The sequence below is a fragment of the Cajanus cajan genome, chromosome 9 (assembly GCF_000230855.2).
Source record: "Cajanus cajan strain Asha chromosome 9, NIPB_CcT2T_4, whole genome shotgun sequence".
Taxonomy (NCBI): domain Eukaryota; kingdom Viridiplantae; phylum Streptophyta; class Magnoliopsida; order Fabales; family Fabaceae; genus Cajanus; species Cajanus cajan.
In genome coordinates this window covers 32,729,701-32,746,739 of record NC_138525.1, presented here as the reverse complement: position 1 = coordinate 32,746,739, position 17,039 = coordinate 32,729,701, and the positions used below count along the sequence as shown (strand labels likewise).

Below are 17,039 nucleotides of genomic sequence, written 5' to 3'. Positions count from 1 at the left end.
AACCTTCGGTAGAAACCGGCATGCCCTAAGAAACTTCTAACACCTTTAACATCAATTGGAAGAGGCAATTTATCAATTACTTCTATTTTTGCTCTATCTACCTCAATTCCTCTCCCAGATATTAGGTGTCCTAAGACAATTCCTTCTTGTACCATAAAATGACATTTTTCCCAATTTAAGAATAAATTCACTTCAGAGCAACGCTGCAATACTTTAGTTAGATTTAATAGACAGTCATCAAAGGAAATACCATAAACTGAAAAGTCATCCATGAAAACTTCCATCTCTTTTTCTAATAAATCACTAAAGATTGCAGTCATACATCTTTGAAAGGTAGCAGGTGCATTACATAGGCCAAAAGGCATTCTCCTATAAGCAAAAGTACCATAGGGACATGTAAAAGTAGTTTTCTCTTGGTCTAATGGATGAATAGGGATTTGATGAAAACCGGAGTATCCGTCCAAATAACAAAAGTATGAATGCATTGCTAACCTTTCAAGCATTTGATCAATAAAAGGTAAGGGAAAGTGATCCTTTCTAGTGGCATTATTTAATTTTCTATAATCAACACACATACGCCACCCAGTCACAGTTCTTGTGGGAATTAATTCATTATTATCATTTTTAACTACTGTCATCCCACCTTTCTTAGGAACCACATGAACTGGACTTACCCAAGGACTATCAGATATAGCATAAATTACCTTAGCATCCAATAATTTCAAATTTTCTTTCTTTACCTCTTCTTTCATCTTGGGATTTAGTCTTCTTTGAGCTTCAACAGAAGGTTTGGATCCTTCCTCCAAGAAGATGCGATGCATACAAAATGAAGAACTAATTCCCTTTATATCAGCCATAGTATATCCAATAACTTTTCTAAATTTTCTCAACTCATTGAGAAGTTTTTCAGTTTCTTTTTCATTTAAAGCTGAATTTACTATGACTGGATAAGTGGAATTAGCCCCCAAAAACTCATACCTTAAAGATGAAGGAAGTGGTTTAAGTTCTAACTTTGGAGAGTTTTCTTCTTGCCAATCTGTTGAAGACTCAAGAAGACTTTCTACTAGAGGATCTTTTTCTTTACACGGGGGACTTGAATCGATCAAGCAAGCATAATTAGGTTGAATCCCCTCAAGATCTATGTGCTTTCCTCCAACTAGAAAATTCTCCAAGGGATCCCTCAAAATAGATCTCATGACTTCTTCCTCCATGTCTTTAGGCAATATATCAACCCTGTAGCAAATATTTTCAAGAGAAGGTTGTCTAACAGATTTAGCAATATTAAATTCCATTGTTTCATCATTAATGGATAAGGACAATTTTCCATGTTTGACGTCTACTATCACGCCTGCTGTAGCCAAAAATGGTCTACCTAGTATGATTGGTATTTGTTTGTCCTCTTCCATTTCTAAAACAACAAAATCTCCCGGAATTAAAAATTTACCTATCTTAACTGGAACATCTTCTAAAATTCCTATGGGATATTTTATAGATCTATCTGCTAACTGGATTGACATTGCTGTAGGCTTTAATTCTCCCATATCTAATTTCTTGCAAATTGATAAAGGCATTAAACTGATACTTGCCCCAAGGTCACATAAGGCTTTTTCAAACCTTAGATTTCCAATGAGACAAGGTATAGAGAAACTACCAGGATCCTTAAGTTTTTTGGGCAAATTATGATGGATCAATGTAACAGTCTCTCTATCATCCAATTTCCTTCGGTTAGCTAAAAGATCCTTAAGAAATTTAGCATATGTAGGCATCTGTTGTAGAGCTTCTACAAATGGAATGTTTACATACACTTGTTTGATCATATTTAAAAATTTTTCAAATTGTCTATCAAGTTTAGTCCTTGCTAACCTTTGAGGAAAAGGAATTGGAGGGTGATAAACAGTTTGAGGCTTTGATGAAGATACTTTTTCTTTTTCTAATCTCTCTTTTTCAGGTTTTTCAACCATAGGAGAAGCGTCTTCATCAATCTCAATATTATCATTTTGATTAGACACAGGTCTGTCTAATTTCTTCCCACTCCTTAAAGTAACAGCATTAACATTTTCAGCTGGGTTTGCAACTGTTTTACCTGGGAACTTACCTGGAGAATTGTTTGAACTAGGCATCAACTGTGCAATTTGATTTTCCAGCATCTTGTTGTGGAGAGTAATATTCTCAACCTTGACAGCAAGGTTTTGAATAGAATTTGCCATTGAATCATTGGTTTGTTTTTGATTAGTGACAAAATTCTCCATAAGGTTTTCTAATCTTGAAACACTTTGTTGAATTGAGGGTGTCTGTACTGGATTTCCTTGCCCATTAATGAAGTGATTGGACGGACGGAAATTAGGTTGCTGATTGCTACTTCCTTGAACTGGGTTATTCTTCCAAGAAAAGTTAGGATGATTCTTCCAACCAGGGTTGTATGTGTTGGAATATGGATTACTCTTCTCTCTTCGAGGAGTGTCATAGAAATTATGAGAAGCTGCCACTTGTTCAGTAGTATCTTCTTTTTCTCCAGTAAAAATTGAGGTACAATCTACTGCAGTGTGCCCTTGTTCCCTACAAAGGTCACATACTTGATTTGTAGCCACTGAATTAACCTTAGCTTTTTCCATCTTGTCTAATCTTTGATTAAGAGTATCAAATTTTGCTAAGAGTAACTCAATATTGTTCACTTCATATCGCCCCGGAGTTCCTTTCCTTGCTGTGACTTCTCTTTCACTGTATTGGCTGTGATTTGAGGCTACATTTTCCAAAATAATCATGCAGTCATTAATAGGTTTCCCCATGAAAGATCCTCCAGCTGCTGAGTCTAATATCATGGTGCTTTGTTGGTCCAATCCTTCAAAGAAAAATTGGATGGTAAGCCAACGGTTGAAGCCATGTTGTGGGCATGCTTGAAGATATCCTTTGAACCGCTCCCATGCTTCATAAATAGTCTCTCCAGTGCCTTGTTGGAAATTAGTGATTTTCTTCCTCAATTCTTTAGTTTTAGAAGGAGGAAAGAATTTCTCTAGAAAAGCTCTTTCACATAATTCCCAAGTTGCTATCTTTTCTCTAGGCACTGTTCTTAGCCACACCTTTGCCTTATCTCTCAAGGTGAGTGAGAATAAGCGGAGTCGCATTCCATCAGAAACTTCATCATCAAATTGCTGGGTCTCACAGATAACCAAGAACCCCTCTAAGTGGTCATTAGGATCTTCTGATGGTAGTCCTCCAAAGGTGTTCTGTTTGAGCATATTCACCAGAGAAGCTGGTACAGTAGCTCCAGTTTGCATCTCCCCTCCAGGTATCCCACGAGCTACGGGTGCAGAGTAATCCCGAAGCGGTAAATTATCTCGTTGTGCAGCCATGTCAAATTCTCTAGAAAGGTTTCTTTTCCTTCTCAGGAGAGTTCTTTCAATCTCAGGATCAAGTGGTGTTGGTTTCCCAAGATGTAGAGATCTCTTTTGCATTAACCCTAAGGCACTGCAAAAAAAAAAAAAAGAAAGTGACCTGTGAAATCTGAATTGGAGAAGTAAACACTAAAAAAATAAATTATTTATTTATTTAATTTTTTTTTTTTTTTAAATTCGAATTAAAATAATTGTAATTTAAATCAAGAGACGTAGTCCCCGGCAACGGCGCCAAAAACTTGATGTATGGAAAACCGCAAGTGTACGGTTGTCGTCAAGTAATAAATATTGAATCACAGGGACTACGTGTTTGACCTAGAATTACTAGTATTTTAATTTGAATTTTAAAACAGATGGAATTTTTGTTTTGAGATGATAAGATCAGATTTGATGGTAAAAGAGATAGTAATGCAATTAATGAATAAGATAAAACTTTAAGATAAGATAAGGAGATTTCCGGGAATCTAGGGTTCGCACAAAGAGTTCCAACATTATTGAATTATTATTTTCATTAATTAATTCTATTCCATCTTGAAGGTAGTCTTAACCTAATTTAATCCTTGCACCTTCTCAGGCTACGAGGACGTGTTTAATTAAAATTAATCTCTACTCTCGTGGTAATTACGTTCAATTAAACCCATTAAGATCTTTGTTAATCTATTGCTCCTCGAAAGCTTAAATCAACTCTCGTGATTTAACACTCAAGTCTGTTCCTTTAGGTTCCGATAATTAGGTTCTCCTCTCAGTTCATCCCTAATTATCTATGATTATGAAAATTAAGATTAATTGTTTATCATAATTATAATCAAGTTCTCCTCTCAGTTCATCCTTAATTAATGTTATTATGAAAACAATAATATTAAAGTTCATATATACAATATAAAAGAACAGATCAAGAATTGGAATAAAATTAAGAAACTGAATAATGCATTAATAAAGAGGTTCTCAGAGGCTAAGCCCTGATCCCAGAAAAAGGGAAACTACTCACAGGAGTTCATAGTAGTTCTCCAAGAAAAAAAAAAGAATAAAAGAAAAGCAAACCTTAGAGTCGATGGCACAGGCACCCAACCTTCTCCAAGTGTCAAAAACTAAAAAACTGTCTCCGAAACAATAATCCCAGTTCTAGGCTAACCTCATCTAATTTATAACCTAAAAGGGTAAAAAGGTAAAACTACCAAGATAAAAATTACAAAGATAAAATAAAAATAAAACATAAAACTTAAAAAGCTGGGACGCGAAGTGAATCACGGCCGTGACTGAGAATCACGACCGTGATCTTCTCTGGAGCACATCTATGAAGGGTCAGTGGCGTTCACGGGAGTGATTGGGAATCACGGCCGTGATTTTCTCTGGTGAATCACGGGCGTGATTTAGAATCACGGCCGTGATTTTCCCTGTAGCTCAGCATTTCCTCTTTAATTCTTAAATCTTGATCCTGCTCAGAGAAAACACAACACATACCAAGAAAAGCATAAAATAGGAAAATGATATAAAAATTTATTAAAAACATGAAAGATATGCATGATTATGCTATGAATTCTTGTGAATTAAAGTGCTAAAATACGAGTAAAATACACAACATCAAATATCATATCAAATTTAATCTTGCATAAGCAAAATAGTAGAGAATATATGCAAACAAGTAAATATAGAAAAAATATAAGCAGTGTAGAAATAACAAATTATATATGATTGATATCATACCTTTAAAATTGTTTCAAAGCAATCATCAAAATAAGCTTTAGGTACACCTGAAGGTCCAGACCACCTATCATAATCCATAGGAAATAACTTGCAATCAGCAGCCAATGTTCCAAGAAATCCAGCAAGCAAGGCTTGTGCTTCACCAATTGCTTGGCCTTGGTCATCAAAATCCACAACGATGCGTAACTCCCTAGGTAAGCTATTGACTCCCCTAACTTTCACCTTAATCTTCTTAACAGTGTCTTCAGAGTCTTAAAGAATAAAAAAACTTAATAATAAGAAAAGTTGATATAGTTTATATTATAATAATTATAAGTGAAAATACAATACTTATATACCTATTGCCTCAACAGTCCAACATTGTGTAGACTCACGCCCAACATGAAGTCTAGTAGTCTCATCTTCTTGTGGAGCTTCAAAAGTTGATACATCAGAAAGTGGGACATTAATAGTTGGGACTTCAGGAGCTGGTGAGGAATCACTTGGTGTGGAAAGAATTTCAGGATTCATTACTGGAACAGAATGTGTTGGAGCTTGTGTCAAAGGTGCATCACGTTGTGGTTGAGGTGCTGATTTTTGTGGATTTCTAAAACGCTTCAACTTTGGCATGACTACATCAAGAGAAAAATAAATACAAAACAGTTAAACTAAACATTATACACTATCAAAATTAAAACAAGTTTAAAATAATCAATAAATGAAATAATCACAACATTTACAAGTCAAATTATTACCTTTAAAGAAGTGCAAAAGTAAATAAATATAGTCAAACAAGTGTGAATTCTTGCTATTTTAGGAGTCAAACTTCAATCAACTATATTATCATTTAGATGGTTTGTAGCCAATTGTACATATTGATCATCAAGCCTAGAAAATTGTTCAAGCTCTTGCTCTTGGTATGGCTCATTTTCATATGCATTTTCTTCTACTTCTTCTCCCATGTCATATAAATCTCTTGGCTTCATATGTACAACAACACTCCATCCTTTATTGACTACATCATCTACATAGTACACCATTTGTGCTTGAGATGCTTCAATGTATGGTTCATGTTCTTCACGGTCGCCGACATGAATCAATCTATCAACGTTAACACAATTAAAATTCCAACAATCCTTTTTATACCCTCTATCTCGTGTAGTATCAGCCCATTTACATTTAAAAAGGATAACACTGAATTGACCATAGTAGTTAATCTCAATGATATCTTCTAACTTCCCATAATATGGTAAGTCTGCTTGCCTTAAGTTGCCATCAACGCTACTTGAAACACATGATGTGTTAGATGTTAAAAAAACACCACTATTTTGTGTTTTTAATCCCTCTTCGTGAGCCAAGGTTCGAAATTTGAACCCATTAACGTTATATGCAGTAAATCTTCTTGCATTATCCAAAGGTCCTCGTGCTAGAAACTTTAGATCAGTAGACATTTCACTCATTGTGTCTGGATTCATAATCTAGAAAAATTGGAAGTCAAAGTTTAAAAACAGTATGGTAAAAAAAGATATCTAACCACTAAATGACTACTCACCCGCTTTCTAAACCAATCAACAAACTCTTTATTGACTTTCTTCTCTATCTCCGTAGACGAAGGTCTTCTTCCTCTTGAACTTCTTTTTATGAATTGTCTAAATTCACTACATAAATAATTATTATAATCAATGCACATGGCTATAATATTTTAAGTAGACTAATAATAATAAGTTTATCTCATTTTACTCACTCTACAAATGGTGTGACTATTGTGCAATTGAGGAGCACATACCGATGAGCTTGCAATTTTTGCATTGGAGTTAAAGTGAACATTGAGCAAGCTCCTACTAGTTTTCCAATTTGTGGGAAGATAGAAGACATAAAAGAAGTCTCATTATCAATTGGATCATCACAAACACGTTTAGGTTTATTGAACCTTGTCTCAATATCTTCAATGTACCGAGAACAAAAGGTAAGGGACTCTTCAGCTAAATACCCCTCAGCTATGGATCCTTCAGGTTGTGCCTTATTTCGCACAAAAGATTTTAAGTGACCTAATTCCCTACATAAATGATTAACAATTAGAGAGAACTAGTAAGATATTTGTAATATGACATCATAAATTCAAGCTATTAAAATGTTTACCTCTCCACTGGATACATATATCGATAATGCACTGGGCCTCCAAGTTTTGCTTCCTCTATGAGATGAACAGTTAAATGAACCATAACTGTGAAAAATGACGGAGGGAATAACATTTCTAAGTGGCATAGTGTAACCACAATGCGATCTTGGAGCAATTGAAGTTCTGAAATATTTAAGCCTTTACCACAAAGCATTCTAAAAAAAGAACAAAACTCCACTAAGACAGAAGTCACATGGTCTGGCAGCAAGTTACGAATTGCTAGTGGTAGTAATTGTTCCATAATAATATGGCAATCGTGACTTTTCAACCCAGATATTTTGTTAATTTTCTCGTCAATACATCTGGAAATGTTACTTGAATAACCATCTGGTACTGTAATAGTCTTCAAAGTTTCCAAAAATAACTTTTTGGTATCGCGAGTCAGTGAAAACAAAGCAAGGTGATATCTTCCATTATCATCTGGCCAAAGATCATGCCTTAAGCCCATTTCTTTTAAATCTTTTCGAGCATTAAGGTTGTCTTTTGATTTATCCTTCTCATGGAGCAATGTATACATCACATTGTCACATACATTTTTCTCAATATGCATAAAATCTAGATTATGTCACAACAAATTAGACTCCCAATATGGAAGTTCAAAGAATATGCTTTTTTTATTCCACTGTGCAGGTTCTTGTCTAGATCTTTTTATTGTTCCATTTTGAATAGCTCCACTTCCAAATGTAATATTAATATGTTCCACTTGTCGAAAAATGTCAGATCCAGATAATTTTAATGGTGGGTTTCGTTCTTCTGTGTTTCCATTAAAACGAACACGATTCAATCTAAATTTATGATTTCTGCTTAGAAAACGACGATGACCCATAAAACACCATTTTTTACAATTTTTAAGGCGACAAGGTTCCGCATCAAAATTGCAAGTTGGGCAAGCCAATCCTATGTGTGTGTTCCAACCAGATAACATGCCTAAGCCAGGAAAGTCACTAATTGTCCACATAAGAGCTGCTCGCATTCTAAAATTTTCATTCAATGATGAGTCGTAAGTATCCACACCATTCCATAACTCACGTAACTCCTCTACAAGAGGCTGTAGGTACACATCTATGTTATTTCCAGGACCTTGCTTTCCCGGAATGATCATTGATAGGATGAATGAAGTGTGACTCATACATATCCAAGGTGGAAGATTATATGGAATTAAAAACACTGGCCAAATGCTATAGGAAGAACTCAAGGTCCTAGCAGGATTAAAGCCATCAATAGCAAGGCCTAAGCGAACATTCCGAGGATCTGAAGAAAACTCAGGATGGATTAAATCAAAAGTCTTCCATGCCTCTCCATCTCTTGGATGCCTCATCAACCCATCTTTATTGTTTTCCAAAACATGCCATCTCATATCTTTTGCAGTCTTACAACATGTGAATAATCTTTGCAATCTTGGTTTCAATGGAAAGTAACGTAAAACCTTTGCGGCTAATTTTTTCTTCTTCTTGGGTTTCCATCTAGATGTACCACAATGCTTACATGCATCCAAACTTTTTTCATCATCTCCCAAATACAACATGCAGTGTTTTGGACAAGCATCAATTTTTTTATAGTTAAGACCAAGCTTGTTAATAATTTTCTTGGCCTCATAAACAGAAGGAGGAAACTTTGCTTCTTCAAATGCATCTTTCAACAAATCCAATATCATAGTCATTGCCTTGTCACTTAATCCACACAAAACTTTTATATGATATAATTTGATTATAAATTCCAATTTTGTGTATTTGCTTCCTTCATACAATGTTTGACTCCCATCATTTAGAAGCTCATAAAAGCCATTATAATCCCCCCTTGACTCATCATTTAATATTTCATTTTCATTTAATGGTCGTGATGCACCTATATTTGAGGCATGTTGCCTGTATTGTTCAAATGCATCATTCATCATCATTTCCATTGGATTTTGAGGTTGAACACCACTATCTTGGAAAACATCTTCGATTTGAGAAGATTCCAATGCTTCCTTTTCACCATGGAGATCCCATATAACATAGTTTTGAGGAAATGGTTTATAAAGTAAGTGATCCTCAACTATGTCTCTAGTTTGCCATTTCATAAACCCACATTTTGGACACGAGCATCGAATTGTATCTCCTACAGCTCCATTCTTAAAAGCAAAATCTAAGAATTTATTCAAACCAATGGAGTAATCAATTGAATTTCGGGGCTTTGAAATCCATGACTTATCCATTATTAAGGATACCTAAACAATTTTATAAGAATAATTTATCAAGCTATGCTAATATAAAATAGTATAATATGCATAAAATAAACCAAGACCTCCACAAAATTATAATATAAATTATATAAAAAAAAATATAATAATTATTCAAACTAAAAATAATAATGAGTGGAAGGAGTTAAGCATAACCTAAGTTTAATACCCTGTCTAAGAAATGGAACAATATAGATTTATTAGGATGACAAGTATATTAACATTTACAATGTTATAATTAAAGAGAAAATATGATCATGTTACTTTATTTGTGTTAATTTTTTTTAATATTTTTAAAATGTATTAAATATATCCTAAAATCATAATTTTAAAATGAGATTTATTTAAGTTTGTAGCATTCATTTTAATAAGTCTATTAGGTTTGGATGTCTCATATAATGTTTTTGTCGAGCTAAATTTTAATTTTTTTTATTGAAAATAAGAGAAAAATATAAATAATAAACAGTTAACATATGAGATTTTGATGATAAAAAAAATGATTGAGAGAATCAAAACGAAAATCTGAACCATTATTACTTGCTTTCTATGGCATTATTCTATTGAATTAGCCCTCTTCTATCTTAATTTTTTACATTCTACTCCTATTCTATCTCTCTCCACAATTAATTTCCGGGTGCATTATATTGGCCAATAGTTCTATTATTTTTTAGTTATTTTGAAATTGGGAATTGAACACACACTATGCAGTTTGCGTTTCTTCCTCTTTTGGGTTACTGACTATCTGTCCCAATACTGTACAGTAGCAATTTTCTGCCATGTTTCAAGTACAATATAAATTATTACTTTATTTTTAGCATTCTAAATAATTTATTCATATCATATTAATATTATACTTTTCAATTCCATCGTGCACTGATGGTTATCTCAAATTTTTATTTTTTGTTTCCTAAAGGACGACAGAAGCATTTAGCTGCATTCATGGGAGTTGCGCATGTGTGTGTAAATGATGATATCAAGTGAGATCATAGATGCACTTGTGTGCATGTTAGATTATAAATTATTATATTATTTAAATAAAAAAATAGTGTAAAAATATACAAGGGTTTTGGTACGCAAATATCCTTCTTAACATGATACATACCAAAATGTTTTTAAAAATAGGGTAAAATAATGAGTTTTAATACGCAAAATGTTATTATTTTTTAGAATTTAAAATTAAAATTCTTAATTTTTTATGTTTGATTTATCACATATATAATATATTTTTTAAGAAATATAGTTTATTAACACAGATAGTGCGTGAAAAATATTTCATTCAACAAATCTTATCAGAATCACTACTTTTTACTATACTACATTATAAATTTATAAGGCTATAAATCAATGATTTCTTTCAGAATTGTGATTTGTTCATTACTAGAGGGGGTTCTCTCTGTATATCTATTTAAGGTCCTATTGGTGAGTTATAATTAATGGATCAATGTATTGACTTATTTTATTTGGACCCAAAATTCTCGAGCTAGATATCTCAAACAATTAATATAAAAAAATCTCTTTAAAATATGCTAACACACGATTCAGTTCTGGGACAAAATCTGAATCTTGTTCTTGGAAAAACAAGTATTCTGGAGAGTTGTTTGACTCGGCTGATTGGGATTCTCTCTTACAAGGTCTTTCTTCATCCTCCTACTCTTTCATTCTTATTCCTGTTGTAAGTGTGCCTGTTCTTACACTTCTTCTTTGTCCAAGCTTTCTTTTTATTTATTTGTTTATTTTTGCATGTCACTGAAATTTGAAAATTTCTGTTTATTTTCAAATTTTGGTTTCAATTTTTTTTTTAGTTCATGTTTCTCGTCTTTGGTGTTTTACATGACAATTGAATTTTGGGTAAAGAAGAAAGACATACATAGATTAATGCTGTGTGTATGTTTTTGTTTTAGCCTAGACAATTAATTGATTATGTTTTCTTGTGGGTTTAGTGCATTATTTAGCAGGGAAATCAACAAGTTGGAGGAGGAAAATAACTAATAATTTAACTTAATCACCATCATCTAACTAACCAAACTCAACCAATGAGCCATGTGATAGTACCTCCCAGCTGGAGGATGTGTTTCTAGCATTGCAACTTTGGATGAACAATATATATATATATATATATATATATATATATATTAATAAAACAAAAAATAGTAACTGCAAAATACAACTATTTTTACTGTAATTGGAATTGGCTAGAATTAGCGTAAGTGAAAAAGAATTGAGTTTTAATTTAAAATGACTTTCACACTAACCTCTATCAAAGGATCCACCTGTGGCCTTCTTTTTTACAGGATCTGGTACCTCTGGCCTTCTTTTTTACAGGATCTGGTATCTCTGTAGAAAAAAAAGAAAATGGTTAAAAAATAAACAATGATCTGAGGTAAAATTGCATCAATGGTAAAAATGCAGGCTAGCTTTCATTGTCAAATTCTAATTAGGATATGCACTAACTTATTATATGCATTAAATTAATCTTTAAGAAAGAAGAAAAAGGATAATTTGTGGGATAAAAGTTCCACCTGTCCGTTAGATGTGACACGAGAGTGAAGAAAAAGGATAATTTGTTGGATAAAAAACTCACTCTATATCATCCCATGTAACGAAGGACAACATAAATACTTACTTTTTTTTTTGTCTTATCTTGATTATATTGGTTAGAATAATAGCTTTAAAAGGATGTGCAATGCAAACAAACATCATGATATCTTGAATATTAGAAACAAAGTTGCTGTGTTAACCAATAACTGAATGATAAGTATTACCTCAATTTTTCTCAGCTGAGCTTCAAGAGCTGCTTTCTTGCTGTTTTCCCAAGCACTAACAGCAGAGAGCTGCTTTTGGGCTCTGTTAACAGAACACAACAATTTCTTAAGGGAAAACTTTACATAAAGACATACAATAAAAGAAAAATCAAATGACATTTTAAATTTGTAAAAATATTCCTTCCATAAAATCTTAATATTTATTTAGTTTTTGGTCACATCTTACAATAAAAGGACTCATTCAACCACTTCTCCAATAGCATATTGTTTCTTCTTGCATGTGAGTGGTCACATCTGTTCCTTCGTAAAGAGTTAAAAATTTTAATGTTTTGAGTGGTGGAAAGAAGCGGATCAGAATCTGGTTTCTTGGTCTTTTTCAAGTTTGGCAGATTGTGGCTTATTTTTTCCTTTCTCTCCTTACTATCTCCTATCTCCTATCTTGATAAGGATCCCACCGTGGACAATGATCATTCCTACCTATACTTGCATCACCAATCTAACAGGAACCAGTAGTAAGGTATTCATTTTTTTTTCCTTCATCCAATTATAGAAATACATGTATAAACTATTTAAAACTCATACGAAAGTGGGGTACTATGATAGAAGAAAACACAACATATGCTGATGTTAAAGCTTTTATTATGATGCAGCATTCAAGGCTTGAATCAACACATGTTAAATCTTTGATATATAATTGTATTAAATATTCTAACAGATAACGTGGAAGTGACTTCATGTCCATCTTTAAGCCAAAAAACATTCATTGCATCTATTATTTGCTTCAGGCTAAAGCGGGGAAGATCCCATGAAAACAGGGAGACAGACGCAATGCATTGGGTTGTGCTATAGAAGGAGGATGGAAATACATCCTTCTTCTATATATTGATGTACCATAGAGCATTGCTTAAGTCAATTGAATCAATACAGGTTATTCAAGTAAAAATAGGGGTAGAGGATGGAAACGCATCACTCATTCAAATTTCATAACAAATAGCAACTTTGGATATTTGCACAGCTACACTACTACAAGATATATATTCTACATCGGTTCTCTAAAGTCATCTACATCGGTTCTAAAACCGATGTAGAATAGAGCGACGTAAAAAATGTATGCATTTTTACATCGGTTCTGAAAAACCGATGTAGATTTAAGCTTAAATCTACATCGGTTCTCCTGAGAACCGATGTAGATTTAAGCATAAATCTACATCGGTTCTCTTGAGAACCGATGTAGATTGCATTTTTTTAAAAAAAAAAAAAATGTTTGTTTTTGGATTCTTTTTTTTGTCTATATATAATGGACAAATATTGTCAATCAAGATTAATTTGGCCACCAAATTACAATAACAAAAATCACACAAACAAATTATCAATTTTAATTTATCACATTAAAGATTTCAATCATTTAAAAGAAACTATAAAATCAAGAGCAAAAGAAACTTAATGAAAAGGACATAATGGTGAAGCTTCCTTCCAAAAGATAGGGAACATATAAACTGCTAATTATTTCTACGAAGTAAACAAAATTCAAAACTAAAATGTGTTCTCTTATGAGTCAAACATAACCTGCTCACACTTATAATGATTCATATATAGAATCCAGTGTAAAAGGTTCAAATATATAACCTTCTGACACTAATAAAGTGAATAGTTTGTTACAAAAAATTAAAGACTAAATTAGGATTATGCATAGTTAATAAATGAAAATTGATGGAAGCAAGAGGCAGCAATCCCCACAAGGTGGAAATCCTTGGATAGGATATGATAGTTGCTTTAAGACACCAATTAAGACTTTCAGACTTTGAGATTGGAGAGCACATAGTGTGGACTATGCTTTAGGTACCTTTATTTACGCTTGCTTGTCGCGGCTGATATTCCATATTCCCACTTTTGTTTTGCCTTTTTATTCTTTTGGGACCTTGTGCGAGGGACACAAGGGCACACAGTTTACTTCATGTAAGATATGATGCAACATGCTACCAAGAAAAAAAATCCAGTTTCACTTAGAAATATTTGAATAAAGACTTTCAATTTTCATTCTTTTGTATTCACAAATAAGTAAAAAAAAATGCTTTCACTTTGTTTCCTACTTACAAATATTTGAACAGGATAAATCTTCAAAAACAGCGACAAAGTGGAAACAAAAGAGAATTTTGTAGTTACATTTAAAAACAGAATTAAACAACAAACATTTTTGCAAACTAACATGTAACTTCCTCTGCCATCCTGTTAATTCTTCTTTTTAATTAGAATTACTAGATTATTTTAAGGATAACTACTAACAAACAAAGTGCAACACCACCGCCATCCCCACACAATACACCCCTATCAACTCTTTCTTCCAAAGGATAGTTTGTAAGAATCAAACTACATGTGAGAGTATTGGGAATTTCAGTTAAAAAATGTTGGGCCCATGCACATTCCTCAATCCAAGCTTGTATCCAAAAACATGTAAAAAAATAATATTCAACAAACGAATCACGGTAAAATCAAAATCCCATCATCATACCTTCCCTTCAATATGCATTCCCGTAATGTGAAGTTTTGTCCACATTCCAAAGCCCAGTCTTTTTCTTAGTTTCACAGCAAGTATTGCACTCATATCAGACGTGAGAAAATTCATTCCTAACTCCAGAACCTGCATAGATTACACCATAATATCTAAATTAGACCGAACAAAATGTCATTCACAGATGCAGAATGAGACATTCTCTTGATATGCTGCTTTAAATATCACATACCAAGTGATCATCATCACTCTAGCGAAGAACCCTCATTTCAGTAAACAAAGGTGGATTTCTTCCCAAGTATAGATTCTGAACAGCAGCTTCTTTCTGCAAAATATAGTACAAAGATATCAAACTGATACATCAAAAGTCAAGATATCAATTTTATATTCACAAAAAATGCATCTTTCTTGATAAAAGTTGAATAGAGAATATGAAATTCATATCACATAATTTTCAAGAAAATGGTCAAAATTCATATTATGATCAACCACAATCAAAGACAAATAACCGAACAGTACGAGTCATTCAGCAGTCCAAGGTTTGTATTTCTCTAAGAACCACAGAATGATAGGGAGTAAAATATTCTGAGTGGCAATCTTTTCCATACATATGGGCCATATGTTTTCAACTGCATGGTTCAACCACCGGACTGTTTCAGAATCCGAAAGCACCTAGTACAAAAGAAAAAAGGACACTGCCAGTTATATCAGAAAATCATCATAGAACAATCCTTTGCAATTAGAATATGAGTATGTTTAGATACAAGTCTAGATGAGCTTTTAAGAGCTTCTATACTAAAAAATACTCTTTATTGAGCTCTCAAAAATTTGTTTAAATTGTATCCAAACAGAGCCTATGACATCTCAAATTTAAACTTTCAATGATAAATAAAATATACCTAAATGAACTGATATTAATTTACAAATATATATATATATATATATATATTAACTACTGGGGAATATTTTTTTTCTTATTACTACAGTTTTAATCATTTCTTTATTTAATTAAGTCATATAATTTTATTTTCATCATCAAAATGAAAGCATTTTTTTTCAAAGGCATCAAAAAGAAAACTAATTAGCTTATCACTCAATATAATCTTATTGATAAGTAATATTGTAATAATCCATTCATGAATGTGGATTCTAACTTCCTTTCTAAGGATCACTTTCAGTTTCAAGTTAAGGGAACAACTAAACTTCAAAGAAGAATTTATTCAGACATTAGTTTGTTTTCTTCATTCACCACTGCTTAGTGTTTATATACTTAAAAAACTCATTAAGCTACTATTTTCCCCTAAAACTTCATGATTCACAAAATCAAATAACCACACTAAAACCAGCAGAATTACCCTTCTTTGGTTGGCTTGCTTCCTCTCCTCAAACTGCAACTTCTTCCGCAGCCTCGTAACATAACGCTCATGAACCTTACCCAAAAAAAAAATAGATCAAAGTCAGAAACATAATAATATTCCCCATCCTTTTCTCTTGCCTTTAAACAAACACTACAAAGCAGAAAAAATCCAAAACACGATTCCAGTACCAAGCCCCTTATTGTTTATTTTCTTTCCACATCATCAAGAATGCAAAAACAAATATAAAAGGCAAAGAAAGCAAATAATGAATATCCAAAGAAAAGTTGCCAAAATCGCCGACCATGATCCTCACCAGGTAAAGATATATCAAAGCTACAAAATAAACAATCGGGTGGCACCAATTGAATGCAGAGAGGAGCCATAAATAAAGGGTTTTCGTGCGAACTCTTCAACTTTCACTAATACCGGAAGCTCTCGTAGAATCAAAAGTTTGAAAGCGGAAAAGAATAACATACCCGCAGGAGTTAGGGTTTTCGATGATGATGTTTTTCACGGTCTGAGAAGAGTCTGGGTGCTTACTATTAAGGAGTTAGGGCTTTCTTTGGAGAACGACGGGAATCAACCTACAGCTCGGCCTTCTTTTTTGAGACTTCCTCTACCCACATCTCTATGTGCCCGCAGCACTTCCATACGGAGAAAGATAGGCTTACCATGTTCCATCAATCGCACCTAACCTATGCCGATTTTGGCGGACTGTGCTCCACCCCGGTGAACTCATGCGGTTTCGACGTGCCAGAGGCTAGAGGCGAATCCATTGGACTTTCTTCGGAGAGGAAGGAGGGAGGCTTTCTTTGGAGATGGCATGGCGGCTTTGTTTGGAGATGGCGCACGCGGGTAGGGAAAGTTATCCAATTCTACATCGGTCATAAAGTGAACCGATTTAGATATCTTTATGTTTTTCCTCTTATTTACGG

General features: G+C 33.4%; 1 protein-coding gene, 1 long non-coding RNA gene and 1 other non-coding gene across 3 annotated transcripts; 1 reads left to right on the top strand and 2 right to left on the bottom strand.

Annotated features, from left to right (window-relative positions):
* Nucleotides 1-2,874: 2,874 nt before the first annotated feature.
* On the top strand, nucleotides 2,875-2,981 carry LOC145952249 (small nucleolar RNA R71). Its single transcript, XR_014429928.1, has one exon. It is a non-coding gene; the product is annotated as a small nucleolar RNA R71 (small nucleolar RNA).
* A 4,838-nt stretch (nucleotides 2,982-7,819) lies between these two features.
* LOC109794293 (uncharacterized) lies at nucleotides 7,820-9,451 on the bottom strand. Its single transcript, XM_020353748.2, has one exon. It carries the CDS (start codon nucleotides 9,449-9,451, stop codon nucleotides 7,820-7,822), a length of 1,632 nt encoding a protein of 543 aa, XP_020209337.2.
* Nucleotides 9,452-15,288: 5,837 nt separating this feature from the next.
* On the bottom strand, nucleotides 15,289-16,527 carry LOC109810248 (uncharacterized). The gene is made up of 3 exons (XR_014429826.1): nucleotides 16,418-16,527; nucleotides 16,102-16,176; nucleotides 15,289-15,418 (listed from the first exon to the last, which is right to left on the bottom strand). It is a non-coding gene; the product is annotated as an uncharacterized LOC109810248 (long non-coding RNA).
* Nucleotides 16,528-17,039: the final 512 nt, after the last annotated feature.